The 27748-nt window shown below is 40.4% G+C and overlaps 2 protein-coding genes across 5 annotated transcripts in view; both read right to left on the bottom strand.

Annotated features, from left to right (window-relative positions):
• The window catches only part of SNX14 (sorting nexin 14), a 51238-nt gene extending 33701 nt beyond the window's left edge, over positions 1 to 17537 (bottom strand). Inside the window, exons 1-12 of one of the 3 annotated variants that reach the window (XM_020792632.3) lie at positions 17290 to 17537; positions 11231 to 11351; positions 9905 to 9981; positions 9734 to 9812; positions 9170 to 9213; positions 6813 to 6900; positions 6045 to 6129; positions 4785 to 4941; positions 3460 to 3535; positions 2274 to 2318; positions 2090 to 2170; positions 1865 to 1979 (exon numbers count right to left, since the gene is read on the bottom strand). In XM_020792632.3, the coding sequence (XP_020648291.3) occupies positions 1865 to 1979; positions 2090 to 2170; positions 2274 to 2318; positions 3460 to 3535; positions 4785 to 4941; positions 6045 to 6129; positions 6813 to 6900; positions 9170 to 9213; positions 9734 to 9812; positions 9905 to 9981; positions 11231 to 11351; positions 17290 to 17429 (1108 nt within the window). In that variant the 5' untranslated portion in view covers positions 17430 to 17537. Of the gene's footprint in view, positions 1 to 1864; positions 1980 to 2089; positions 2171 to 2273; positions 2319 to 3459; positions 3536 to 4784; positions 4942 to 6044; positions 6130 to 6812; positions 6901 to 9169; positions 9214 to 9733; positions 9813 to 9904; positions 9982 to 11230; positions 11352 to 16078; positions 16230 to 17289 lie in introns of those variants that run through there. The other 2 variants (XM_072999055.2, XM_020792812.3) reach the window with 2 other exon arrangements.
• A 9364-nt stretch (positions 17538 to 26901) lies between these two features.
• The window catches only part of SYNCRIP (synaptotagmin binding cytoplasmic RNA interacting protein), a 21226-nt gene continuing 20379 nt past the window's right edge, over positions 26902 to 27748 (bottom strand). Inside the window, exon 12 of one of the 2 annotated variants that reach the window (XM_020792075.3) lies at positions 26902 to 27748. This exon is cut by the window's right edge and continues 1781 nt beyond it. The gene's annotated coding sequence lies outside the window, so the exon portion shown is untranslated. The other variant, XM_020792246.3, reaches the window with a different exon arrangement.

Below are 27748 nucleotides of genomic sequence, written 5' to 3'. Positions count from 1 at the left end.
ATCGGTGGCTCTAAAATGGCTGCCCGCTGTGCAAAATGGCTCCCTGCTGTGCTTCAGGACGAATTCCTCGTTATACAGGCACCGGAAAATGGCCACCCTATGGGGGATATTCGCTTTACGATGAGGTATTTAGCCCATTGGAACGCACTGAAGGGTTTTCAATGCATTTTAATGGGTTTTTTAAATTCGCATGACAACAATTTCATTTAACAGCGATTTCGCTGGAACGGATTAACTTCGTCAAGCAAGGCACCACTGTATCATAATACTGGATAATGGCTGGAATAATTCATTGAAGCTATATGGTGGGTGATTTAGGATAAGAAAGTAGTAGTACTTGCTCAAACAATGCTTAGTTATTTTATTTTTATTATTTCAAATTCTATATTGCTCTGTCAGTGTTAATATTCTCTGGGCAGCTCACAACACATCAAAATCATCATTAAAATGAATAATTACAATATATAATAAATCCCCGTCACTCACTAAAAATCCTACATTCAAACAGAATTAAACAAATTTAAACAAATTTGGATGTCCCAGGTCAGTGGTTAAGAGCACTAATAAAGGCAACTTTATATAATTCTATTTTCATTAATCTTTGAAAAACTGAGAAGGATGGTATCTGATGAAAATCTGTAGGAATTTTGTTCCCGAGGGAAAGGGTAACAACCGAGAAAGTGCAATTCCTGATGCCAGCTCCTTTGGTCTCCTTCAGTGTCATAATTTTTAATACAAGGATTGCGAGAAGGAGCGGGTGTGGGAGACACATTCTGGGATTGATAGGTCATGACCAGCACCTTGTACCAGGCACTGAAACTAACAGAGAGCCAATGAAGGCATGCCAAGACTGGGGACATGTACTTATATCTGCTGGTACCTGTGATCCATGTGGCCACTGCATTTTGGACCTGCTGAAATTCCTATACTGACTTCAAGGAGAGCCCTAAGTAGAAAATGTTACACTAGTCTATTTTGGAAATAATCAACACGTGAACCATTGTTGTTGGGCCTTTCTTCTCCAGGTAGAGGTACAACTGGGCAATCAACCAAAGTTAATAAAAGGTATTCCTTGACAAAGCAGATAGTTGTGCCCCCAAGGAGAGCAGGATTCAAGAGCAGCCCCCTCAAGCTGCAAAACCCTTAAACAAAGCCTGTCGAGGTCAGATAAATATCCCTCTAACCAGTCTGATGATTTTCCCCAACAGTAGGATTTATTTATTTGTCTTATTTAGAGGTTGTGTTTCTCCTAATAAGGGGACTCATCTTAACCGGATTCGAATCCAGATACTGTTAGTTAAAATGATAGCAGCTGTTACTACAAGGTAATTTTTTAAAAAAGGATTAGAGAAAGTTGTGAAAGTCAAAGGAACGTATGCACTATTAGTCTTGATGGCAGCATGCAATACCATTGACATGACACTTGGCTTCTGAAACATTTATTATTATTATAGCAGGAGAGGGGTGAAGTTTCAACAAGAGGTTGCAAAGCTGGGGAGGGAATCAGCCACCCCTATTTCCTGAAATGGCCCCTGCTCCATGCTGTAGCTGGCTTTGGCGAAATACTAACTGGCATGGATACAGAGGATTATAAAAGCTCAGATAACATTGAAAAAGTAGGAGAAGAGAAGCCGTCCTGTGGTACTGGAGGTAATCTTGCTGTCTGGTTGAGAAGAGGGATCTCAGGTGGATTCTGTCAGGCCTGGAAGAGAGCTTGTCCACCCTTTTCGTAAATTACAGCACCAGAAACCTCTCTATTCTTTCCACCACATTTAGCCCATTTTTAAGCATATAGCAAATGTTACACAGATCATGAAATGGCTACTGAATACAAATACGGCACTGACTTAACAGGGTATCTTACCTACATCAAGGTAAAACTGCAGTACATGCACAGCTCCTTCTTTTTTCAAAAAATTCATAAAAAGGAAAAAAAGATCTTGGTGTCCTCTAATTTCTTTCAATTCCAACTGAAAGGCCTGCATAAAAAACCGAAAGAATGGAGTACGTATCTAAACGACTGATACAAAAGTTCTTTCTTAAAAACAGACATGTAAGAATTTAACTTGAAAGATTCTTTCTCACTTACAGAGGACTTCTTATTTCTGGGTTCTACAAATTTCTGCAGAAAGGGAACTAAAGCTGAAGCAGGTTCGGTGGCTTTTTCAGGCTGCAAACAAATAAACAAACAAACAAAAAACAGCACATCAGCCGGGTCAGGCCATGTGATTTCACCATCAGCACAATGTTATTCTTGTCATGTTAGTACTCACTGGCTTGTCATCCATGAAGATAAGGAGCAAGTGATTCACCGTATCCTAACAGAAGAGGGGGAGGGGAAACAGTTAACAAAGGGCTGGGACCTGAAGTGCCACATCTACATAATCTGACAATCCTGAAAGATAGCTCTGCTTATTCACATTTCATCAGGCACTAAAACACCACCAATCATTTATTTAATTTATTTTAACTATTTTTACCCCACCTTTCTCCTTAAGAGGACCCTAGGCGGCTTGGGTCTCCAAGGCAAGACATCAGCACCACTTCCTTTCCCTTCCTCTCTAAGGAGGGACTTTCCGAGCATCTAAACCTCTCTGGCCACCAGCCCCACACTGGTGTGATGGAGGTACAGACACATGTTTGCAAATTATTTGCCATAAGACACATTTCTCTACATTTATAAACTTGAGTTTGGATCAAAATATTAAGCCTTAAAAGCAGATCTGAGAAGGAAACTAGGCACGACATAACATGAGCTCATTGGGATATTTCTGAAGCCTGTGGGAAGAGCTTTCAAAGCATAGAACAGGCAAGGAGAAATGGAAGCTTGCTAGTTTCCTCTCACTCTTGGTCTCTAAAATTTACAGCACTGGGAGGGAGGAAGAGTGAACAGAGAGGCTGAACAAATAGGAAGGGTGCTTATCAAATTAGTTCCAAAACCAGGACCAGTTTTTTATATTTACTCATTCAATTTTCTCTAAATTGAATGAGTAAATATATCTCAATTTCTGGCTAGGAGTAAGGAAGAGGGGCAGGAACAAGTCCAAATGATCCAAAATTATGTAAAAGCCAACCCACAATTCAGAAAGGGTTTTTACTGAGAACGGATACTGATCATGAGTGCACAGGAATGTGCTTACAAATATATACCAGATGAAGAAGGAAACAAGGTGCCACCAATATTCATTATATATAAAGAATATAAAAAGAATAAAGAAATGGTCATCGAAACGGGGACCAATTAAACACAGTAAGAAAGTATGACAGAAAACAGATGCAAAAGCTAAGCATTTCGTTCAGTAAAAATATTTCAAATACTTTTACTGTAGCACCTTTCTTTTAATACTTCCTATCCTATTTTTCACAAGCACTATATTTTCCTGTGGCAGCACCAACAGCATCTTATGAAGCTAGACATGACAGCAGAGAGAGAGAGAATGAACATTCCTCAAAACTCACCGGATCAGCTAAAAAGTCCATGCAAGGTAGAAGAACAGACCCAGATAAAATTTCTCTTAAAAGTAAGGTGAACGATCTGAAAGGAATACAACAGCTAATTTCCACACAACTGTTTTCTCTTTCATCATAAATTAAGCAGCTTTCAAAAGACAAGTATATAAACAGAACTGGTGCAAAAAATCACTTACTATACTTAAATAAATATGATGTAGTTATTTCCTCACACACCACTGTTTATGGGGGACCACTCTGGGGTCCCCCCCCCGTGTAACAGTTAATTGTAGCTCAGGGACAATTCGGAATGCATCCTTGATTCCTGTAACCATGGCTGAAAACGTATGAAAAATGCTGTGCTACACTGGGGCCCGCCATTAAGCTTTGTAGAGGATTCAGAAAATAGCAGTCGTCTTTCCTCAGCTTCCCATGCAACAAAGTATTATTTGGAAGGAAATCCCACAAAAGAGAGAAGAACTTGTCAACTTCTGGCTGGAATCAGCCATGGTCCAATTGATTAAAAAAATAAATAATTGAAAGAAGAACATTTCTATTTAAACTTGTCACAGTTTCAACAGCAATGTGCAAAACTCCTGATGTCCAGGCCAGTTGGACTTCCATATCATTTAATCTGGGATTCTTCAAGTCTGCCTCTAATTATCAGTTGCTGGGGGGAGGAAAGCAAGTGGGGTGCTTGGGGGCCCATATCCTGCTTACAGGTTTCCCTTGGGCAGCTGCTGGTCCTGTAGGAGAAGAGCAAGGTCTTTGGTCTGATCCAGCTGGGTTCTTCTTCTATTCTTATTTCATTATGAAATAAAATTAACAAAATTGCATATGAAGGAACTAGAAGGAATCCCCTAACATGCAAGGGCTTCTCCATTCATTTTCACACATAGCTCTGCACATGTAACAAACGTTTAATCTGATTTCGAGCTTGACTATAAGGTTTCACTTTTCTAGGGCGTCATATGCGTATTTGACTATTTGCAGAGACATGAGTAGTGCCAAATGGGCAAAAGATGGACTACTGAACCTTCAGGAAAATATCTGCCCACACACATAGCATGCATTTACACAACACCCTTCTCCAGGCATTGAAGATTATCACAAATTCACAACCAAATACCATGTATGCTGAATCCACTCCCTGACCATTTTTTTCCATGAACAATATTAGTTCATAGTCTGCTGTAAAAGAATACTAAAATTGTGATGAAACAATGATGCATTTTTGAGCGTACAGCTTTCGATACTGAACTTGACTGTAAATTATCATGTTATGAAAAAGGATGGAATGCAAATACTTTAAATATTACAACTTGATAATATACCTGCAGATTGTTGAATTGGGAGGTAGAATATAGGGGAAAAGAAGTTCAGTAAGTTTCCTTAAATAATGGAGTTCATCTCTTCTATTCCTCAAAGCCACATGGAGTTCTGGTCCATATTCTTCTAAAGCAGCTTGCTGTAAATATTCAGTATTTTTCACTGCAGGGAAAATGAATTTCAGCAAGACTCATATAATATTTATTGGAAATAACCAGCAGCAAAGCAAAACAGCCAAAGCAAACAGTGAAATAACAGAAATATTGAAACAGGGTGCAGATCACAACAAAGCTGATGGCAGGTAACCCTAAAGGTTTGCTAAAGATTAACGGTCTTCTACTTCTCCAGAAAAGACAGCAAGGGAAGGCTATGCAGAGCTGTTCTAAAACAGAGTCCCAAAGCAGTGAGACCGCTACTTAGAAGGCCCTGCACCTCATGCTGGCTAATCCAGCATCCCCATATAGAGGATCAAGACCACATCCTGAGAAGAGATATTCCCAGAGGTAACCCAGATAGATGGTGTTCCAGGATTTAAGAACTAAAATGAGGACTTAAATTTGTATTCAGAAATAAACTGATTATTATATTCTGTAAACAGCATCAAATACTAATCATGCAGTATGAAGCCAAAACAATTAACCTTAGCAGTGAAAAAAGTGATGGCTTTACCTTAACAGATCATGTGTGTGTGTGTGTTTAAGGGAAGCAGTTTTGTCAGGTGAACCTAGAAGGCACAACTTATGTGTCAATTTTGCAACCCCTATTTCCTCTCCCTCTTAAAATACATACTCTAGAAGCTGGGGAACCTCCAGAACTGATTTTCAGACCTGCTGAAGGCTAAATGGGGAAGGGAGGAGAAAGTTTCCCTGAAGCCACTAGCATGTTAATCTTCGTATTTGCTACATTTTTAAAAAAATTAAATTAACAGGACTGTTTGAACTGATTGCAGTTCACTTGCTAAAAGAGAATGTTTTTTCTTCACAAATGAAGTTTATTTCCTCACTGCTTATCTGAAGGCTGTCTGAAAGGGCTCAGGACAGCACAGAAATAGACAATACTTTTTGGAACCTAGAATCACTTAGCAGGAGGTCTATAGGAGGTTACGTAGCTACGTACATACATTTTTTGTACCCTGAAACATACAGCTTTGCTTTAGTTTTGCATATTTTTGTCAAAATCATCACAGAGCACATAAAAATGTCATAGATTTTAATTTTAAAATATTGCATTTTTAAAAGCATGCTACATAAAACTGGTAATGTCACCTTTCTGTCCAGCTTTGGCTATTACTATTATATGCTTCATGGCTGCCTTTAGCATTTTCTTTGTTATGACTGTTGGTATATCCACCTGAAGTAAAATAAGACCGATAAATGATTTCTCCATTCACTAAAAGGACAAAAACAAAGAGTGCGGTGCATTGGTGACTTTGTCCAGGTACCAGTCTCTGTTGAGCCTTGAAACTCACTAGGAGGATTATGCCTGCCACATGCTCTCAGCCTGACCTCCTTCAGATGGTTGCTGCAAAGATAAAGGAGGAAGGCGGAGAGCACGTACAAAAGGCAGGGGAAGAAATGGTGGGATACAAATGCATCCAATACATCTATACAGCAACTCCTACAATTTTCTTAAATTGCAGGAAAATAGCAAAAGATTACAGTAAATCTCCAATTCATGGAAAACAGAGCGATTTTATAAAACTGACAAGATATTTAAAGGACATTCATAATCACAGTGCCTTAGTATACAGAACTCCCTTTAATGTTGTTGCATCATCAATGCAGATTGATTTAAAATTCACCATCTCAAGGTGGAAAACATCAGGTCTCATTCTTTTCCAACTCATAACATTTCCAGCCTTCTCAAAACACTTATTGCGCCTAGGTTTCTTTGAACAATGCACAATAATTACATTTATATTAAACTTGAACAAGTTTGAAATGAAGCTGAGTCCACACTCTTTTAAACAATTTTACTATCACTCTCCCAAAGGTCCAACTTAAAGATCTGTGTTTAATCGAAACATAGGTTACCTTGTAAATTCTGCGTATTAATACAGATGCAAAAAAACGCAATGCTGTTCTCAATTCATCCACAGATGATTCATCATCAGTTATATCTCTGCAAATTTGGAAAACAAAGCATTGTTTAATTATTGAAGGACTGTTAGCCACTATAATCTTTTATGTTGTTAATTGTTTCAAAACCATTTCTTTTCGTTTGAAGAAATATTATTAGAGATGGGCATGAACCTTGGTTCACCTTCGCCAATGACACAATTCATCAGTTGGAGCACACTGCTCTCCTCCTCCTGCTCCTCCTCCTCCTCTTCTTCAGCTGTTCCACCAGACCCAAGCAGGACCACAGGTTTGCCTGTCCTGCCTCCTTGTCTGAATGGGTGATCAGCCAAGGAGGCAGGGCAGGAAAGCCCGTGATCCTGCCAGAGGGTGGTCGAACAGCTGAAGGGGAGAAGAAAAGGAGTGCAGGCCAGCTGGGGGATCCAGGCAGGGGAGCGGGGGAAGGGATTCATACGTGTGGTACCACCATAGCTGGGGTGCCACACGTATGAACTGGCAATGAACCTCTGAACCAAGGTTCTAAATATGACATAAAAATCTTGAAAGAACAGATTACATACAATAAGAAGAAAAGGAAAGGAAAAAAAACCAAGCAAATAATCTGCACAGATATAACCTATCGGGGGGAGGGGGATTACTTTATTTATTTATTTATTTGACTTTTATACCACCCATTTGCCTGCCAAGACCACTCTGGGCAGTTTACACTTTAAACAAATAGATAATCAAACAACAATTTAAAATAATGGACATAATTAGAGATAGTGGTATCTATCAAATACCCCCATCTCTACACATAATAGCTATAAAATCAAAATTAAATACAAAGATACCAACAAAATTTATCTGCAAATAATTAAAGTGATATTTATATGTTTTACACAGTGACACAGAAAAGAGGAAATATATATCTGCCTTTACAGAAATAAATCAAAACCTTTATAAGAAGAAAAAAAGAAATGGGTCTACTTTGTCTACACATTTATTTTTCCATGAACACAAACAATCATCTTCCAATATAACCGCTTATTTGATTATTCCGTTTCTTGAGGAAAAAAAAGAGAGTTTTATTTTGCAAAATCCTTAATATTTTTAGCACCATGGGTTGTATTTAACTGGTCTCACTTTTCTGATGGAGCATTTTATGAAACAGTGGAACATCAGAGATTGAGATGGAGGAGGTATCTGTCTACAGACCTGGGAGGGAGGCAATTCTCTTCCCCACACATCTTCAAAGGTATTCTATGGGTCCACACAATGCTCCAGTTAAGGAGAAGGTCTGCCAGAAGTAATTATAGGCTACTGGGGCATTAAAACACTTTATTTAAGGAATACGTATCAATGGTGGCAACTAAATCACATTACTGGAAAATTTTGTAGAAAAACCACAGCAGTGTTAAAACTAACTTTCCACAGTGACTTCAACTAGATTAAAATACAACTAAATGCACAATCCAGTTATAAATTGTGGGCATTCCTATTATTTGAATTTACCTGAGGTACCACGATACAAGAAATACAAACTATAGCACATGGGCCCAGTCTAATCCTTGGCAAGTAAGAAGTTCAGAAAAAGCACATGGCTTAGCTTAATAAGTAGAGATGGGAGCTTCGTGTTCGTCTCCTGGGGGAGACAATACAAAGCTGGCCAGCACAGATGGCCAGTCTGAATGGACCCTCCCCAAGTGAACCGGGTGTCCACTTACCACTCGCTGTGTGGCATGTGGCCGGCATCATCAAAAGAGCACCAATCGCAGCAGTAGCCTGGCTGGTGCTGCACTGCCTGCCTGTTCAGCTGGCCACTCCAGCAAGGGGGTGAGATGATGAGCCTCCCTACGCAGCTGCTGAATGGCCAGGCATGAAAGAAGGCAGGGTAGCGTGAACCGGGCTACTTCCGCGATTGGTGCTCTTTCAATGATGCTGGCCGTGCGCACCATGCAGCGAGTGGTAAGTGGATGCCCGGTTCAGGGGGGAGGGTGCAATCAAACTGGTCACCTGTGCGCCAGTGAGGTGGAGATGAACATTAAGCTCCCATGTCTGTTACTAAGTGCTCTTATTATTTCAGAATCTATTTAAAAATTATATTTTAAAAAATCCCATGGATGAAATGTCCTTCCATGTGGAAAGACAGTACATCAGGGAGAAGACCCAGATGACACCTGCTCCCCTTCAAACACAACCCTGGACATAAAAGTTTAGAGAAATATTTTGGGCTAAATTACATATATAATCTAGTACCCAATTAACTATTAAAGCAAGATCATAATACTGTTTTGGAAAACCATATGGAAATAATAACAAAAAAATATTACCTGTACCAAGGATATACGAAGTTATCCAGCAGTAGTTCAAATACCTGAAAACAACAGATTAAATGTTAAATAATATATAATATATTAAAGTACATCCAGTTAGAGCCAACAAGATACCTAGCAAGCATATTTCAGAACCAGAGTTTAAAAAAAAAAACAAAGTCAGAAGACCCCAAACACTTCCTTCCATCAAACAAAAACTTCAAGAAAGGGCTCCTATGAATTTTTAGGTCACCCAGAGCTTCAAAAAGTGCAAACTCCTGGGTTTCTGAGAGTTGTGCATGCTTCCATGTACCATGAGGTCAACAAAGAGGTAACATAACTAATGACCAGAATTGGTTTCTTCACATAGTTGTCTAGTTCATTCAATTTCAAAATATGGGCGGCAGCAATCTGAAACAATTACCTAATGTACTAATGCAGTGTCTGCAAAAATAATAAATACTGTAAACAATGTTTACAATTGCACTTAAAGCAAAAATAATTACAATGGCCATTCTTTTTTTAAAAAAAGATGAATAATGCGGTATTAGATTTCTATAGCAAGTGATGCTAAACAGTTACCTCTGATACAGAAGCATCAACTTTAGAAGGAACATTCAGGTCCCGCCATGGCTGATAATTTTCTAGAAGCAATGCACGTCTATTAAACAATGAAGAGACAGTTAGGGAGAGTTCCATTCACTTTTAACCAAGGTATACAAATACAGTAACAATGCTGAACATTCAACTCACCTGTGCCTGTTACACTTGATGTTACCACATACATCACAGCTGTAATCCTGGGAATGTGGTTCTTGCAGTTCTAAGTGCTAGTCAAAATAAAACAAAGGAAAGTGTCATTCTTCACAAGTCTAACAGACAGGTCCGCATTTGCCATTTTTAATTGGATGCGAGACAAATGATCAAATCTGATGGCATCAAAATGATGGTATAAAGCCGCTTTAGAACAGATTTATTTATGCCACTGTCACAAATAAGTTTTGGATAGAACGCTGATAAAGGTCTGAGTCATATCCTGTTGCTCGAATACTTGTAGCTATTTGAGCCCCGCCAAGCCAAGCTTTTGATACTTCAAGTGAGCCCAGTTGATTGGAAGGCTATGGGCAACAAGCAAATTTAGCACTTCCTACTTAGGCACAACTTTTTAACTTGAAATACTGTATACCATATTTTTCCGTGTATAAGACACCCCCATGTATAAGATGCCCTCCACTTTTCTAATCCAAAATTAAGAAATCTAAGTGGGGCTTAGCAAGTGTAGGGAGAAAGGGATCAAAGCGCTGCAGGATCGCTTTGATCCCTGTTTTCCCCTCCACTTGTTTTTGTTCTCTCCTCAGCTTACTTCCATGTATAAGACGACCCTCAATTTTTAGTCTAACAATTTTAGACAAAAGCATAGTCTTATACACTGAAAAATATGGTACATATAGGCACAGGCCCTGGTGTACATTTAATCTAAGGCAGACTACCTTGTAAAGTTATGGATGTTATTCAATCGCAATAATTTGAGGCAAAGTCTCTGAATTATCAATAGGTTACTAAACAGATGGCATAAAACAATAAAAAGGAGAAATGTTCTTTGTTTTTTATTATGATGTAATATTCATATAACACAAGAACATTGTGTAGCATATAGATTTCATCCATATAAATGTGTATATTTTACAATTATTGCTGTGTTATCCGGTAACACAACAAATAGCTATCAATAGTTAATTAATCATCAATTTTTTAACCAGTAGTAACTGAATGGTATAAAACTAACAACTTTAAAAACCCTGTTAATTATCAGAAAGCCATACTGAATGGAAGAAGTCTAGGGAAGAGTCTGCTTGCACATTTTCTTTCACCTAACTTTTTTTCCCAAAACCATTTTAATATGTAGTAATTAAAAAGGAATTCTCACTGATTAAACTTTTTAAAGTTCTATCAATTAAAACCAAGAAACATTACAACCTGATAGTAATAAACACAAACAAGGTTTAGCCATTATGCATGTGCTGTATGAAGATATACTGTACTAATGAAATAAAATACACAAATTAAATTGAACATTACCTTAGTTTTATGTTTGATTGTAAATAGAATATTTGGTAAGAGGGAATCTGGTCCTAAGGAAAAATAGAATGTGGCAACTCCCGCAACAAATGACCAGAAGATCATTAGCATATGAAGATACCTTAAAGATAAAGGGAAAAAATTATACTTGACAGGAACATGCAGACAGTATCACATTTCTGCTCCTAACTTTGGAAGATTATACCTAACCCAATGCATGCCACTTCATATAAAACTGACACAACTATAAGCACATAAGCCAGAATGCACTAGTCAATCAGGTTAGCATTAAGTGCAGTAACGTGAAACACAGTGGTGAATTGGTACTAGTTAGCAAGTTACATGTTTTTTGTTGTTTAGTCATTAAGTCGTGTCCGACTCTTCGTGACCCCATGGACCAGGGCACGCCAGGCCCTCCCGTCTTCCACTGCCTCCCGGAGTTTGGTCACATTTCATTTTGGTAGCTTCGATGACACTGTCTATCCATCTCGTCCTCTGTCATCCCCTTCTCCTCCTGCCTTCACACTTTCTGAACATCAGACTCTTTTCCAGGGAGTCTTCTCTTCTTATGAGATGCCCAAAGTATTGGAGCCTCAGCTTCAGGATCTGTCCTTCCAGTGAGCACTCAGGGTTGATTTCCTTCAGAATGGATAGGTTTGTTCTCCTTATTACTACATATATCCCTTATTATAACTCATGCATGACAAGGGATACAAGTGATGAACTGTTAACAAGCAACAACATGATACTGCAGTTTATGCCACTGCACTTACAAGGTAACTCACCAACAAGATTCTGCCCATCAACTTCAAAAATAGTATATAAAATATAAGAGCCCTGATTCCTATAGGGATCTTACTCCAGAGTGAGTGAAATTGCAGAGGTTGTTTCAGTGAACTGCAGCTAATTAGTAAAGTGCCAGTCTCAACTCTAATTTGTGACTGACACACATCCAGACATACAACCACCACTTTGTTAACTGATTGCAATTTGTCAGCCTGATTTACATGATATCACTTACTCCAGAGCAAAACGTAATAGGATCCCGCCCAGACATTTAAGCAGGCTGTACCTGTGAAATGTTGAAAAGGCTTATTATACACTTGGGTTGTAGACAGGTTCTCCCAGATCAGTTCAGGCCTTAATTTCAGGATGGATCCCAAAATAAAACAAAAGCAATTCAGCCCCATTCAACTCAATTTGATCCAGATCACACTGTAAATTATGACTACCAGTCTCCCACTGAATTGCACTGGAAAACCAAAGGGGCTATACCTTTTACATGTATGAACTGATGTTTACATAATCTGTTGACACTATAAAACCTGAAGAGGAGAGGAAGCCTGCCAAATTTCACACAGTTAACTTAAGGGGTTTGTGTGCCAGGTGACCTTAAATTTAGTTTTGTTTTGTTTTTAATATCATTCTAAAAAGCCAAGACACTTGGATGAGCCTTACACATTCATGCTGTTTTTATCCTCTCAAAAAGTTTACTATTTAGAGCCCTTTTAAAAAACCTGCAAGTTTACAATTGGAGAAATCCATGAAAGGGCCATTTTTAAAAACTGTTTTGGAGATGGGTAAACATACAGTGGGGTCTTGACTTGAGAACTTAATCCGTATTGGAAGGCGGTTCTCAAGTCAAAAAGTTCTCAGGTCAAATCTGCATTTCCCATAGGAATGCATTGAAAACCATTTGATCCGTATCTGCTCTTTTCCGTCCATAGAAACTAATGGGAAGCTGCTATTCTGCCTTCGACCACTAGAGGGGGATATTTTGTTTCTTTTTTTCAAAGGTCAAGAAAGGTTCAGGGAAGGCAGGGAAAAGACAGTCCAGGCAGTTCAGTACCAGACAGTCCGAAGACTGTCTCCCAATCCACTCTCTAAACACTGGGAGGAGTGAGGAAGCAGACAGGCACCCTTTTCACTGGCCAACAGTTAACTGAAAGTTCAAATTTTGCACTTTCCCTGCCTCCCACGTGGGTTTTTTTCAGTTCTTAACTCAAATCTAAGTATGTAAGTCAAGTCAATAGTTTCCTATGAGAGCGGTTCTTAAGTCAAAATGTTCTTAACTCGAGCCGTTCTTAAGTCAAGACCCCACTGTACTGCACTGGAAGACAGCACAGAAAATACAGGTACTTGGTGGACAGGCAGGCAGCAGTGCTTGACATAGTGGGAAAACAGACACAGGGCACATCTATACACTACTGTGAAAATATGGTGAATGAATCCACTGTGAAGTCCCACCCAGGAAATCACAGTTCCTTTGAATTTGCTTCAGCCAACCACACAAAAGTCAGCAGAGAAAGTGGAGGAAATTGGCACTCAGCCTCATCTACACCTTGTTGATCATTTGAATCCTCTTCAGGGTGGATATGATTTAAATTAAAATTGCTATTTAATCAATTTGATTTTTATCCTGTTCTTCCTACACCTACTGCTGGGTATGCTTGCTTTTCTCTGCTTTTCCATTTCTTCCTTCCTTCTTTCCTTTTAAACATTTGTTGTCCCAGGGTTAGGATAGCTTGTTGACCAAAGAAAACTGAAAAGTGGGGATACAGCAGAGACAGGAGGAAGTTTTCTGTCAGTCTTGTTTCTAGCTTGTTAACCATCCAGATTTGTAGGAGGCATAGTTAGAGCAGATCTACCTTAGAACTTTCTTCTCTCTCACTCTCTGCTAATTCCTCACCGCTGCCCACCCTGCTTGGGTCATCTAGCTGCTCTAGCGATAGATCAGCGAGCCACTAGGTTCTGTAGCAGAGTTTGAAGAATTTAAAGTAGACAAGTTATGTGTTAATCAAAACAACTGAGTTAAGGCAAGATCTGTCTCCTGGTGTCAATTTTGAAAAACTGTGAAATCTCCACTAGGGAAGTAAAACCCTGAAGCACTGGAAAACCACAGCTAGTCAATGTTAACAACACTAAAAGGATCAATATTTTAATTCTGTATAAGGCAACTTCCTATGTTCCTGTAATGTTTTGACTTCGGTCGTTCAAATCAGGATTTTAATACATGCAGCCCACAGGAAATCTGGTAATCATTAGTCTGAAACACACAAGTCCCAGTGGGGATTTCATGTCAATAGGGAGGCCTGGAAAACCACCACCAGGAACCAGGCCTTTTTGATACCGTCCACAACATTCTGGAACATGTTGCCTGTGGATGTAACACTAGGCACCCTCCCTCCTGTCCTTCAGGAGATGGGTTAAAACTCTGCTTTTCAACTAGGCCTTCAAGAACATCCTCCCCCATCACAGATCCATTCAGTTTGAATTTTATTTTGATTGCTGTTGTCTTTAGGGATTCATTCTTGTCATTTTACCTGTTTGCTTTGTTTATGATGGGAGTGTAGGGTTTTATTTGGGGGGAGGGAACAGCCCAGAGCAGTAGCTTGCCACTAGATGGCTAACATATATAGTAAGTGCAATAAATAAGTAAATAATAAATAAAAATGAGTCATAATAATTTATCCCAAAAGCCCTATTAGGGTCATAATCAGTCAGTTCCAACTTGATGAAACATAACAACAAACAATACTGGAATAATAACCAGTAATGGTATCATGAGCAAATCTAGGAACCTGCAACATGAGAAGCCTGAGAAATTCAGATGAATAAAGGATTCCTACAATTCTTAAATCTACTCAAAGTGATTATAAACATCTGTCCTAATAAAAGTAAGCTGACTGATGCCGAGAACAATCAGCTACAGTACACAAATAAGAAACAAAGTTTACTGTCTAGCTTTCGGATGCACTGCCTCAAAGTACTCACCATAATGATTTAAAAACATAATATTCCATTAAAAATTTTAATATCCTAGATTCAAAACATAATTTGCTTCCATACCTGAAAGTGTTAAAGCATTGGTTCAAAGGTGAAAAATGGGGGGGGGGGGGGGAAGCAATGTGACAAATTCTCATTGTACAACCTAAACAATGTGAGGTGGTTGCCAGAATGTCTGGCACAATGTTTTAGTGGTGACACTACCTAAGTTCTTAGTTTGTGATATCTCCTTAATTTCTACAACTTGAAGCATTGCTTATTTTTTTTTCTAAGAATTTGGAAAAAATAAAATAAGATTTGCAGCTATATGGGGGTGCTATGTTAAAGAGACTGACTTCCAATCTAAACAAGATATGGGATCGCCAGCTTCAGAAAGCCTGGGGACCAATATTTTCCACCTGCAGACCAACCACGGGGCTGCATCAGTCCCCAAAATAAACAATTTTAAAAGAAAAATCAAAACTGAATGATAGGGTTATGAACAGTTCGTTCACGAACTTTTTCTCATTTGTTCTACATTCTTCTTCTTTATAAATTGCTTGTTTTAAAAGCACTATAGCCTGTTTGTCTGCTAAAAACACCTGCATTCAGAGTAATTCTCTCATTATTGGTTAACCGCATCTGCCCTTCCAAACGCTTACTCTGAAGTGTGTTTTGGTGTAATTGTGTCTAAACACTAAAGATCTTTTAACAGTGCCGACATAACCTCGGGAACATTGTTATTTTTTTAAAAACTGCTGTCTTGAAGAGTGACCAGAATTTTCCAAGACTTGACAACCTTGATCAGGCAAGCGGCATTCTTAACTGGCATTATTTCCTATGGCTCTTTCAATGTCTGCCCCTGTTTTCAGCTGCCATGTGCTTGGTAAAGAAGTAGCACCAACTCGGCTATTCCTGGAAGTTAAGATAGAGAGCCCGCCAATAACTTTTATTCACACCCCTTTGAACGGTCACTATACAAAGTTTTCTTGACAAATTACCCGAAGACGCGCCCACAACGAGCAGTCCCCACCCAACCCACTCCCTCCTCCTCCTCCTCCTCCTCCTCCTCCTCCTCCTTACCAGCTGAGGAGGAAGATAGCCAGGCTGAGCCCCAGGAAGATGCAGCCCAAGCCCGGGAAGCGGCGGCAAGTATCGCGCAACGCCTCCACTCGACGCAGGCGCCCGGACAGCCTCTCCCCGGACTTGGGCCCCCACCACATGGCGGGAACACACGCCCCCCCCCACCAGGGAATCCCTATCCTCTCCCCTCCAGGCACAGAAAAGACCCCCCACGGCCCGAAGCTTCCGGTTTCCTCACATGATCCCTCACCACGTGACTCTTTCCCCCCCCCCATCTCTCTCTACGTCCACCACTAGGGACGTCCCACTCGGAGCCTCCCGAAACTAGGAAACGCTTCGCGCGGCGGTTCGGGTTGCTCCTCAAGGCGGCGTGGCCTTTTTTTTCGGGGGGGGGGGATGCGAGCAGTCCTCTCGCGTCCTTCCTCGGCCTCCTTCGAGAAATGGGCAAGAACAGCCAGGAAGGCTGCAAAATGGAGGCGAACTAGCATCTCCTTTGTGAACTACAGTACATGCACTACCCCCCAATAAACCCCCCACACCCCGAGAATTTCTTTAAACACTCCCCCCTTTCTTGCAACGTAATCATTCCCCCCCCAACTCTGCTTCTGATCGAGGGGGAAGGAAAAACAAAAACCCGGACTCTTGACCACCACCACCCCCAATATCCTCGAAGCACCATCTGGCGGAGCCCATTAAAGGAAAGAGAAGAATCAGCAGAAGAAAATAACGACGGCTTCAAACACGGGAAATAAGGAGATTCGGGGCATTTCGATCAGAGAGAGAGAGAGAGAGAGAGAGAGTAGCAGTCGCTGCTGATGGCCGCCTTAATGCTTCGCTTTAGTATCCCCCCCCCCCCCAAATGACATCGGACACTTGTCTTGTTTTGGCTGCAGTACAGATTAAGAAAATGGCCCCGTTGAGACTTCCACCTCTCCCGATGACCTCTCCGCGTCACTTTTACCAAACAGAAGGGACCGTGAAGACTTTTCTGTCCCGCCCCTCTGGCGCTCTCCGGACCCCAACGCCCCTTCCGAGCCCTCATTTCCACTCCACGGACCTTTTGACCGCTCCTTGAAACGAAGCTACACGACCCACGCTGCCCAAGCCAGCACCCCCCTCCTAGGTCCCCGAGGGTCACGCCGTTAAGGAAGAGCATCCGCGCACTTGCTTGCTTTCGCCCCTACCACCACCTCCACCCCCCTCTCTCTTACCGGCTGAACAGCAGCGTTGCCACACTGAGACCCAAGAGAAGGCAGCAAAAGAGCGGGTACTGGCGGCAGATGTCGCGCAGCGCCTCCAGCCCACGCAGGCGCCGGCACAGTCTCTCGCCGGCCACGCGTGCCCACCGCATCGCGGGTAAAGGCAGAGGGCCGCGCAACCCCGGCCGCTAACCGGGGAGAGCTCCAGCCTGTCAAGCATCGGGAAGGACCCCCCCAGGCGGGCCACTTCCGGCTTCGCCACGTGACCGCCTCCTCGCGTCACGTGGGCCGAAGGCCATCTTCCGCCCAGGAGAGGCGTGAACGGCTTTTGTTTGCAGACTTCCAGCAGCCGTCTGGACGCTTCGTTTATTCTCCCCCCCCCCCCCCCCGCGGCTCTATGGAAATTGTAAGAGTCGGGTCGTAAGAGCCCAATATCTGACGAACGGTTTTGAGATGGGCGAGCGGACAGTAAAGGAACTGGAGCATTTTCGCACTTTCTTCCTAGGTAGCAAAAACAACATACAACAAACACAAGCACGGTGGCGTTTTAAAGATTTATTTCGTGAGCTTTCTCTGAAAGAGTGGGTTTCCACGAAAACGCGCAGTCTTCCGTCTTCAAGAGGCCACAATACTTTTCTGGATTTTTTTTTTAGTTACGCAGCAGAAAAAGTACAAAACCAGGAGTAGGTGTTACCTTTATAGACCACTGAAGAAATCATGGAGACGAAGTTCATCCTCATGTTTGTACTTCCGATCACCATATATGGGTATGAAAGCAGGACAGTTCAGAAAACCGATAGGGAAAAACTGATTCGTGTGAAATAGGGTGCTGGAGGAGAGCATGGTGGATACCCTGGACTGCTAGGAAGACCAGCAGTGAGTCCTAGATCAAATCAGGGCTGAACTATGTTGAAACTTTGGGCTCATCATGAGAAGGCAGGATTGACTGGAAAGGAAAATACTGCTGGAAAAGGTGGAAGGCGGCAGAAAAAGAGGAAGATTAAATATGAGATGGACGGAGTCCCTTAAGAAAACTACAGGTTTGAGTTTACAAGAGCTCCACAGAGCAGTTGAGGACAGGGCATTTTGGAGATTGCGCATTCACAGCGTCACTGTAAGTCAGAGGCTACTTGAAAGCACATAACAGCAACAAGGAAATCACAATTTGCTAGCTTTGGATCAGATGTCTACTTTATTTATTTATTTATTTATTAAATTTATGCCCCACCCCTCTAGACCATGTCTACTCAGGGCGGCTTACAACAAAAAATATATCAATATAAAATATATATAATCATAAAAAAATACATTTACTATATTAGTACTGTAAATAAATAAATAAAAACTGGGTTGTGATATCCAATTAACAGCTTCCTCAACTGTAACTTTAAAGCCACAATGCTACTGCAGCCTAGGCACCCTTTCTAACTGACATCTAAGACAAATACGTGGCAAAATCCAACCGCCAAGAACTTTTGGACTCTTCAGTTATTGGTGCATACCCGACAAAGTGTACATTTGATCCACCATAGCCAGCAGATTGTATGATTTCTTTAGTGGCCTATAAAAGTATCACCTGCTCCTACATTTGTATTATCTAATAACCACAGAGCTCTCTTTTATTTCATGCAGAAACTGGTCACCCGTTACTTCTTTGAACACTGCTGTAGAAAGTAAAGGCACTCAATATGGCAGCACTACAAAAAACCTGACAATTCAACACATACATGAAAACATATTACCAAGGCCAACAAATTTCACTCTGCTTCACATGTCAACTATCTAGTCAGCCCAGAAAGACTGCAACTGAACCTGGGCCTTTCTGCATGGTAAGGATATACCATCCCTTGTGCCTATATGTTAGGACGGAAACCTTGAATCATATGTAGCCCACCTTTCAGGGTTATTGATTGGATTAATTACTGGAAATGCTTGCACTGTAAATCAAATCACAAGATTCTAATCATGAGATTCAAGAACACTGCTTAACCTTTTGTTTTTGGCCTTTGACTTCATGTTTAGAGAGGGGATGTTTGTATTTGTAAAAGAAAACAAATATCCTGGGCCCAGGTGGCCAGGATCCCCTGTCTTGCCTCCCTGAATTGACCTGTACACTTAGGGGTCGCTGGGTAGCACACATGGCCAGTGTCCTGCTCATCAGGCCAATCTCCTATTAAGGCCAGCTGCTGCTGCTTTGCTTTCCTGCACTTCTGCCCACTTAGCATCCTGTCCCCTGGCTGGAGTGGCCAGAAGAGCAGGAAGGCAAAGAAGTGGCAGCCAGGCTTCATAGGAGATTGGCCCAATAAGCAGAACGCTAGCTCGATGAGCAGGACAATGGCATGCGCACTGCACGGTGACCCTTAAGTGGATGGGTTTGTTTGGGCAGGATCAGGGATTTCAGACACCTGGACCCAGGATATTCTTAATAGTTTATGAATACAGTGGTGCCTCGCATTACGTTAATTTGTTCCAGCGAAATCACTGTAGAACGAAAACATCGTAATGCAAAAATAAAAAGCCCATTGAAACACATTGAAACCCCTTCAATGCATTCCAGTGGGCTGGAAACTCACCGTCCAGCGAAGACCCTCCATAGGGCGGCCATTTTTGGTGCCTATGCAGCAAGGAATCCGTCTCAGAAAACAGCGGGGAGCCATTTTATTTACCCGGTGGCCATTTTGAAACCGCAGATCAGCTGGAGGAAAATAGTCATTTTGCGAAGAATCAGTTCCCAAAGCAGGGAACCGATCATCGCAAAGCGAAAAAAACCCAGACCATCATTTTGCGCTAAGGTCGTAATGCGGTTTCGTCATAATGCAGGGCAATCATAAAGCGAGGCACCACTGTACAAATATCCAACTCTACTTAGAATCCTTTATCTCTGGCCATGCTGAATCAGGTTTTTGTGAGTTTTAAGTCCAAAACAGCCAAAGGACCAAATGTTGACCCACCGCTACTGAGTAACATTGTGGCTGAAATTCAACAGCAAGTCACAACTAGAGTAGGCACACTGAATCAGTGGGGAAGTTCCATTGATGATTCAATGATCCTCCTCTCCTTGCAATTTGCTACTGGATTTCAGTCAACTATTTGTTGTAAGCTGCTGCTTGGTCCCTTCTGACAATCTTGTGAATTAATAACCTTCAAAAGATTCTGTTATTAACAGGCTTTCTTAGGACTTGCAAACTAAAGGCCACGGTTTTCCTCTTTAGAGTAATCTAGTTCGTGTTCAGTCTTCCTTCTCTTTAGAACCTAGACAGAGTGCCAACTAATTTAGGATACTAAAACTCCACCTTCAGCCACTACATTTCAAAACTTCCTTTACTCTTGAAGAGAAAGTAAGAAGCCAGTGTCACCATTTAAATAAAAACTAACAGTGACACTTTAAAGCAGGATATAGGCAACTGTGGTCCTCCATTTGTTATAGAACTACTAGCATTCCTCACCATTGACTTATGCTCACTAAAGCTGAAAATGGAAGTTTCAATCTCAATTAGAGCGTAAGACATGCAGCTGCAGTTACATTGTTACTTTAGAGCAGCCACACACAGCAGAGTTTATGTAACAAGAGCAACATGCCTAAAACTTTAACATAGCTTTCATTTATTACAGTCCACTTCCTCAGACAGGAATACTTAAGGCACAGATTATGATTTCTATAAACCATATATATGGTTGTGGTGCTATGGGGACCAAGTGAAATAGGATACTGATGCCTTCTGCGTTATTAATAATGTGCATTCAGAGTGTTGTAACACCCCCTATATGGGGGCTGCCCTATGTTTGATCACACCTTTCCAGTTGTGGCTCACCTGCATTGGCTTCCTGTTTTTTGTTGTTGTTTTTTTTTTTTAGACCAGCAGGTTCAAGGATTTGGTTCTAGTTTATAAAGCCCTGTGGGATGTGGTGGCAATGTGGGTTAAACTGCAGAAGCCTCCGTGCTGCAAGGTCAGAAGACCAGCAGTCATACCATTGCTTGTCCCAGCTTCTGCCAACAGAGCAGTTTGAAAGCATGTAAATGTGAGTAGATAAATAGGTACCACCTCGGTGGGAAGGTAACAGTGTTCTGTGTCTAGTCGCGCTGGCCACGTGACAACAGAAACCGTCTTTGGACAAACGCTGGTTCTATGGCTTGGAAATGGGGATGAGCACCGCGCCCTCTAGAGTCGGACATGACTGGACTAAATGTCAAGGGGAACTTTAACCTTTACAAAGCCCCAAATGATTTAGGGGCGTGGTATCTGTCAAGAGCTCTCCCTCAGAACATGAGCCTGTCACACTCATTCTTCACAGGTCTTGCTTTGTTGTGTTCCCACACCGAGAGGGGCAAAGACAACTATTACTAGAAATCACACCTCTTTGGTTTTGGCCCCATCCTTATGGAATGGGCTCCTGTTAGAAGTACTCCAGGATCTCTCCCTCCAATCCTTTATGATGCTAAAGACCATTCTCTATCAAGAAGCATTTAAGGATATCCATGTTTTAATTAATTTATATCTGTGTTCCCTGTTTTTGGCATTATTTGGGTTTTAATGTGATCTATGGTTTATTTGTGGGTGTGAATATTGGTTTTTGTGGCATCAGTTATTCTTTGTTGTAAATTGCTTAGAATAGCACCAGTACTAAGCCACACAGTCTATAAATAAAATGCTATAACAATAAGTAATGAGCTTGTTAAGCTGCTAAGAGATTATGGTTAGGCTACTGCTTCTGAAGTATAGATGCAAATAACTTTTCTTTACAAGAAGTGGTTCTGCTGAGGCCAGATCTGCCAAATCATTGGAACCTACACATTAGAGTTAATAGTCTAACCAATGTCTGATAGCAGGTAGCCAATCTGCCTACCTATTGGCAAGTAGTTTATGTTATCAACACTCTGAACATTCATTACATGCATTGAAAAACTCACAACTACTGTCACTGAAACTTCATCTAGACCAGTGGTTCTCAAACTTGAGTCCCCAGATGTTCTTGGACTGCAATTCTCAGAATCCTTCACTGAGTGCTGTGCTGACCAAGATTTCTGGGAGTTGCAGTCCAAGAACATCTAGGGACCTAAGTTTAAGAACCACTGACCTAGACAACCATTTACTCTGACTTCAAAGCTGTTGCTTCAAATGTTGCACTTCATGGCTAGTATACAGTCTGTTACATGTGCAGCTCTTCCTTCCCTGCCACTTGTGAAGATGAATTCAACAACCCTTTGCATGAGTGGAACACCTATTTAAAGCAATGGGTAGTTCTCCCCCTTCTGAAACTGAAAGCTGGAGATTGGTAAGGCTCAGGCAAAGCTCTTTAAACAGGGCTGTTACAGTCTACAAAGACAATATGATACAAACTTGTGTAAGGAAGTCGACTGTAATCCACAAAGTCTTACAGTGAAATAAATCTGAGTCTTAAAAAGGTTCAAAAATACTTTCACTGTTATAATCACTGCAATAAACATGCTTATAGAAAGAGACTGGAACAATAAGTATTACAGCTTTGTGATGTTAGAAATCATAAGGGCAAACCTTGATTATGTAACAAAAGAGCTTTAAGCAGACCCATCCTTTGTTTTAATTTTTTACATTGTACAAGTATAAACAGGCTCCCACGGCCAAGTATGAGTTAGAACTATTTCAAATAAGTTGCTACTTTTTCATTTTCACTCACAAAAATATTTTTGCCCCTTTTCAAATATTAAACAAGTTCCTATACTTGCTTATTTTTATCAATACCATGCATCAATCAAAACCATTATCCAAAAACAATTTAGACATACACACAACTGCTCAGAATTAGTTATGCACATATCAAGAACCTAACTTAGAATTTGAAAAATGCATGAACTGAAGATCCCAAAACTGGCATTTAACAAGTGTCAAGTAATGGTGGATTTGGTGTACATATACGCCATTCAAATTATGAGGGCAGTTCTCAAACTACTAAAATATACCTCAGATTTTTATTGTTATTTTGTCAGTTAATCATTCCTGAAGCTATAAAAAGTAAACACTATTATTTTAGAATATAGAAGACAATTCGCAAGTCTTTTCAGACAACTGTTTACCTCCCATGTACCAGATATAGTTTTTATCACATAAATTTGGCAGTGTGCGTTCATTTCATATGAATTAATCCAACCTTGGTGATCTATGATATAATCACTATGTCTTTACACCTAATTGAACCCAATCCCAGATGGTGATGCTTACCTTTAAAGTTTACACAGCTTCAGATCCAAATATCAGCAGTTACCTATACAGGCAAGGCTCTCCTCCAAGTATCTCAGGTACACTGTATCCCCAAGGGAGATAGCCTTCTTGACTACTGAAGTATACTTCTGTAATTCCAGTTGTATAACTCAAAACTGCAGTGTTCTTCCAGGACAGATTCAACTGCAGCCCATACTGAAGCTGCTTTGCTGTCAGCTCAAAACATAACTTCTTTGCCATGATATTTTAACTGGGTGACGGGATACAGTCAATCAATCTTTGCTTTCAGAAATGTTTCAGTAACAAATTCTCATGTATTTCCTCAATAATCAACATTATTATTATATTATTCTCATGTATTTCCTCAATAATCAACTAATCCCATTATTCTCCCTGCTGCTGGTACTGAGTTGGTAAGCATTTATGATGCTGCAATTCTATAGCTGTATAATTTGAACTAAATGGTTCTCATGCTGGTATCCTCTGAAATACATCTCTCAAATCAGGGGTGAGCAAAGTGCAGCCTGTAGGCTGCAAAATTATCCCAAGGCTACTGTAGTATCTTCTAGACCTCCATGCCTTTCCTCTCCATTATAAAAGAAACATTTTAAAGTCCAATGTTCTTCGAACACTATTTTTCAATTGAGACAGATCATCGGGAGATGCTTCCTCCCCAAAAGAAAATAAATAATGGAAGTGGCTGTTTGGGCATTTCTGGTTTTCATTTCATATTTTTGAATTTTTCTGAGCCTGGTGTGGCCTGTGGCAGGCACTGAGTTAGATGTTTGGCTCTGCAGCCTTCCCTAGTTGCCCCATTCTGCTTTATATATCTTGAACTTAGAATGGATCTTGAGTTCTCTGCATGGAATTTCTACTCACAGGCATTCTTGGGTTATTATACCATTCCCAAAAATCTGCCGCTGAACGTAGGGTAGTCAGCACTGGTTTACTTCCCCATTTGGCTCATAAAAGTCACCATGTCCCCTCTTGGAGAGTGTGTGTGTGGGGGGGTCAATTTATCCATGTTCTGAGGGGCTGCAGCACCCCTACCACCCCAACACCTAGTTTTAAAATTTTCTCAAAAAATGTTTTGGCAAGTAGAGGTGCAATGGGCCCTTTTCACGAAAAAAGTTTTATAAGAAAAATGGGTGGAGGGTGAGATTTACAAAAACAGCCCTCCAAGCCCCAGAGATGAACACATGGGTGTCCCCAGTCTTCAGCAGGTTGCCCACTCGTCACTTAAAGAGGTTGTGTGAAAGAGTAACAACACAAGATGAGTAATAACACAAATAACTACCTCCCTGCAAATCCTCTATCCAGCTTCTGGTAGTGATTCTCTTCACAGAAATATCTCACCTGTCTTACCAAGTATACATAATATATTGTTTTATCTACTTACCTTGAATTGGTCATACTAATCACCTCTATGCCATTTATTCAGAACAGCAGATAAGCAGGAAATAATCAACCAACTGTTCCATTACTCTGTTGTCTCATATATTATGATAAAATGCTTTTATATAAAAATGTTGTTCATTTAATAGACTGAAACATTTTTACATGTTGTTCCCAGAGAATTGCAGGCCTATTGTTTTAAGACAGTGCAGAACTTTCACCTCCATCTTGTCCATGTAGAATATCAGAGTGCGCTAAATCATCCTATCTAGTTATGTGGCACAACACAAACAGTATAACTGTGGAGGTGCACTGCCCCAAGAAATCATCATAGACATTATCAGTTACATAGAGTTATTTGATTTAGCATGCAATTGATAATGTCTATGGTGATTTCTTAACTTGGAGCAATTTGCCTCCAAAAGTTACACTATTTGCATAACTATTCAAGAGGATTTTTGCCAATGCATATAAAAACGTATAGCTTTAATGTCACACTAAGTTGCAGCACAGCTGCACTAAAGAAAATGTAACATAATTCTCCTTTTCATCTCCATCAATTAAAGCCAACAACATTCAGTGCAAGATAAACACCACAGATATAACTTTTAAAGCAAACATTTTATCTATAAATGCCAGAAGCAACTTTGAGTGGAAGTTCCCCATTGAAAGAGCTGCAAAATCACAAGTTAGCCAAACTCCATACATCTGCAAAGGGTCTATATAATATTAAATGAAGAGCTGCTTAATATACTGTGAACTCCCTACTGTACAGTTCCAAGAGGTTTTCTCTCTCTTTGACATGAAGATCTAAATTCTCATGCCAAAGTGTCTTAAAACACATATTTTCTTTAAAAATGGCACCATTACCCCTCTAAACTACTTCACATAACATAGTGGACCGGGAAAGGAAAATCTTTCACACAACTGCCCTAATATAAGGATGTCCCATTTTTCCACAAAAGCTGACCAGAATCCTACCATGTAGCACTAAGTTCATCAGTATAAATCTTAGTTGTGAATTACCACAAGCTAACAAAGTAGCAGTGTTTGTTCTCAATACGCCAGGCACAGGACCCCACTGCACAAAACCAGATGCCTAAACTGACTTCTTAACTTCTGCCAGCTTATGGCTGAAATTTATGCCAACAGACTTACACTAGCATGGGCTTACACTTGCATAAGTTTTTATTTGGATTCTGGCTGCTGTTTGGGGCATTTCAGGGCAAATGGCATTTCAAACAGTTTCTATTTTCTTTTCATCTGTTGAATTACTTGTCAGAATGAGTCATATAACCACTTACTAAAATGATGACTGTCAAATGTACGTTTCCCTCATCAAGTTTTACATTTGGTACAGTCTCTACAAGTAGTGTTATTTATCAACTTCACTTATGTTCATCTCACACAAACCGCATAGCCAGGAATAACTCCTTAAATACAAGCTTCAAGAATATCTCTCCCCCTCTCCCCAGACATATAGAAAATTTGAATTCTTGGCCCTCAGAAAGTTGTAATACTAGTGAACTGAGTTATCTTCAGTTCTGGAATACACGTAGCCTCATCAGTATAAGCTAACAGAATTATAAACCAGAAGAATTTCTTTTATAATACAACACTAAATGTCTGCCTTGCTATGACAACAGTATAATATTCTCTACACAGATCTTTTTCCAATAACCACACTACTATTAGATGTTATGTACAACACTGACATCCAACACAACCAACCCAAGGCAGCCATTACCTTCAATACCAAATAATGAAATTTCATTTCCTTTACAGATCCAATTTTAAAGTGTTCAATCTTTTGGTTATTGTGGGTTTTTTGGGCTCTTTGGCCATGTTCTGAAGAACACAGCCAAAGAGCCCAAAAAGCCCACAACAACCATCAGATCCCGGCCGTGAAAGCCTTCGAGAATACATTGTTCAATCTTTCCTCTTAAAATATCAGTTTTTCACAACACAAGTTTCTACATGCATTTTACTGTAGGTTTTTCATTATACTGCTAAAAAACTGCACCAATATCAGAACAGTGCAAATAATGTTTAATTGTAAAAGTCATAATGGCTTGAATTCATAATTATTTAAGAACACTGTCAAGATTCTGGTACTTTTTACTCACCATTGCTTATAAACTATATAGATCAGTCCCAGTCAATTCTGACATGCACCCCTACACCCCACCTTATTTTCATAGCTGAAGTTGATGGATATTTCACCTCAATTTCAGCTTCTGTTTTATTACCAAATTTCATTTTGTATCTGCATCAACATCAAGTGAATAAAAAACTGATCTATCATTTTCTCTCCTCTCCAAGTCAAAATTAATGATGTTCAAAATCTACAAGTTTATTTTTCCAGCAGCGGGAGAGATTTGGAAGATTTGAATCAGAAAGCTTCTGTTTCTTCCTAGACCTCCACTAGCTATTAAGAAAAATTTGGCATGAACACCTTGACAGTGTTCTTTATAGGACTATGACAGTAAAGATGCCAGTTGGCACAACAGCCTCATTGAAGGGAGCATTTAAACCTCCTTGGCACTGGGACTGCCAGCACCAAGGATTACAATGAAATCAAAACTGTATTTAAGGCTACATTAGCAAACCTATGTTCCATAAGCTTCATCCTGTCAAGGTCTTAGAAGCTGAAGCAATACTCATGTTTCTCAGTCAAATATGGAAAGTAGAACTTTGCCACGGGCAGTATATGAAACTGTGGCAACAGGTGTCTCATTAAGCGGTGACTTTTTACCATCCAGCCACTCAGTTTCTCTTTTAACTAGCAAGGCACATTTACATATTCCCATGAATACTTGACAAATTTTAAATTACACTTTATGTCCCAGCTATCCCAGTAATTGACATACAATATACTA

Source organism: Pogona vitticeps, chromosome 1, assembly GCF_051106095.1.
Source record: "Pogona vitticeps strain Pit_001003342236 chromosome 1, PviZW2.1, whole genome shotgun sequence".
Lineage (NCBI taxonomy): Eukaryota > Metazoa > Chordata > Lepidosauria > Squamata > Agamidae > Pogona > Pogona vitticeps.
The sequence above is the reverse complement of the archived record's forward strand: the minus strand, read 5'-3'. Positions and strand labels throughout refer to the sequence as shown.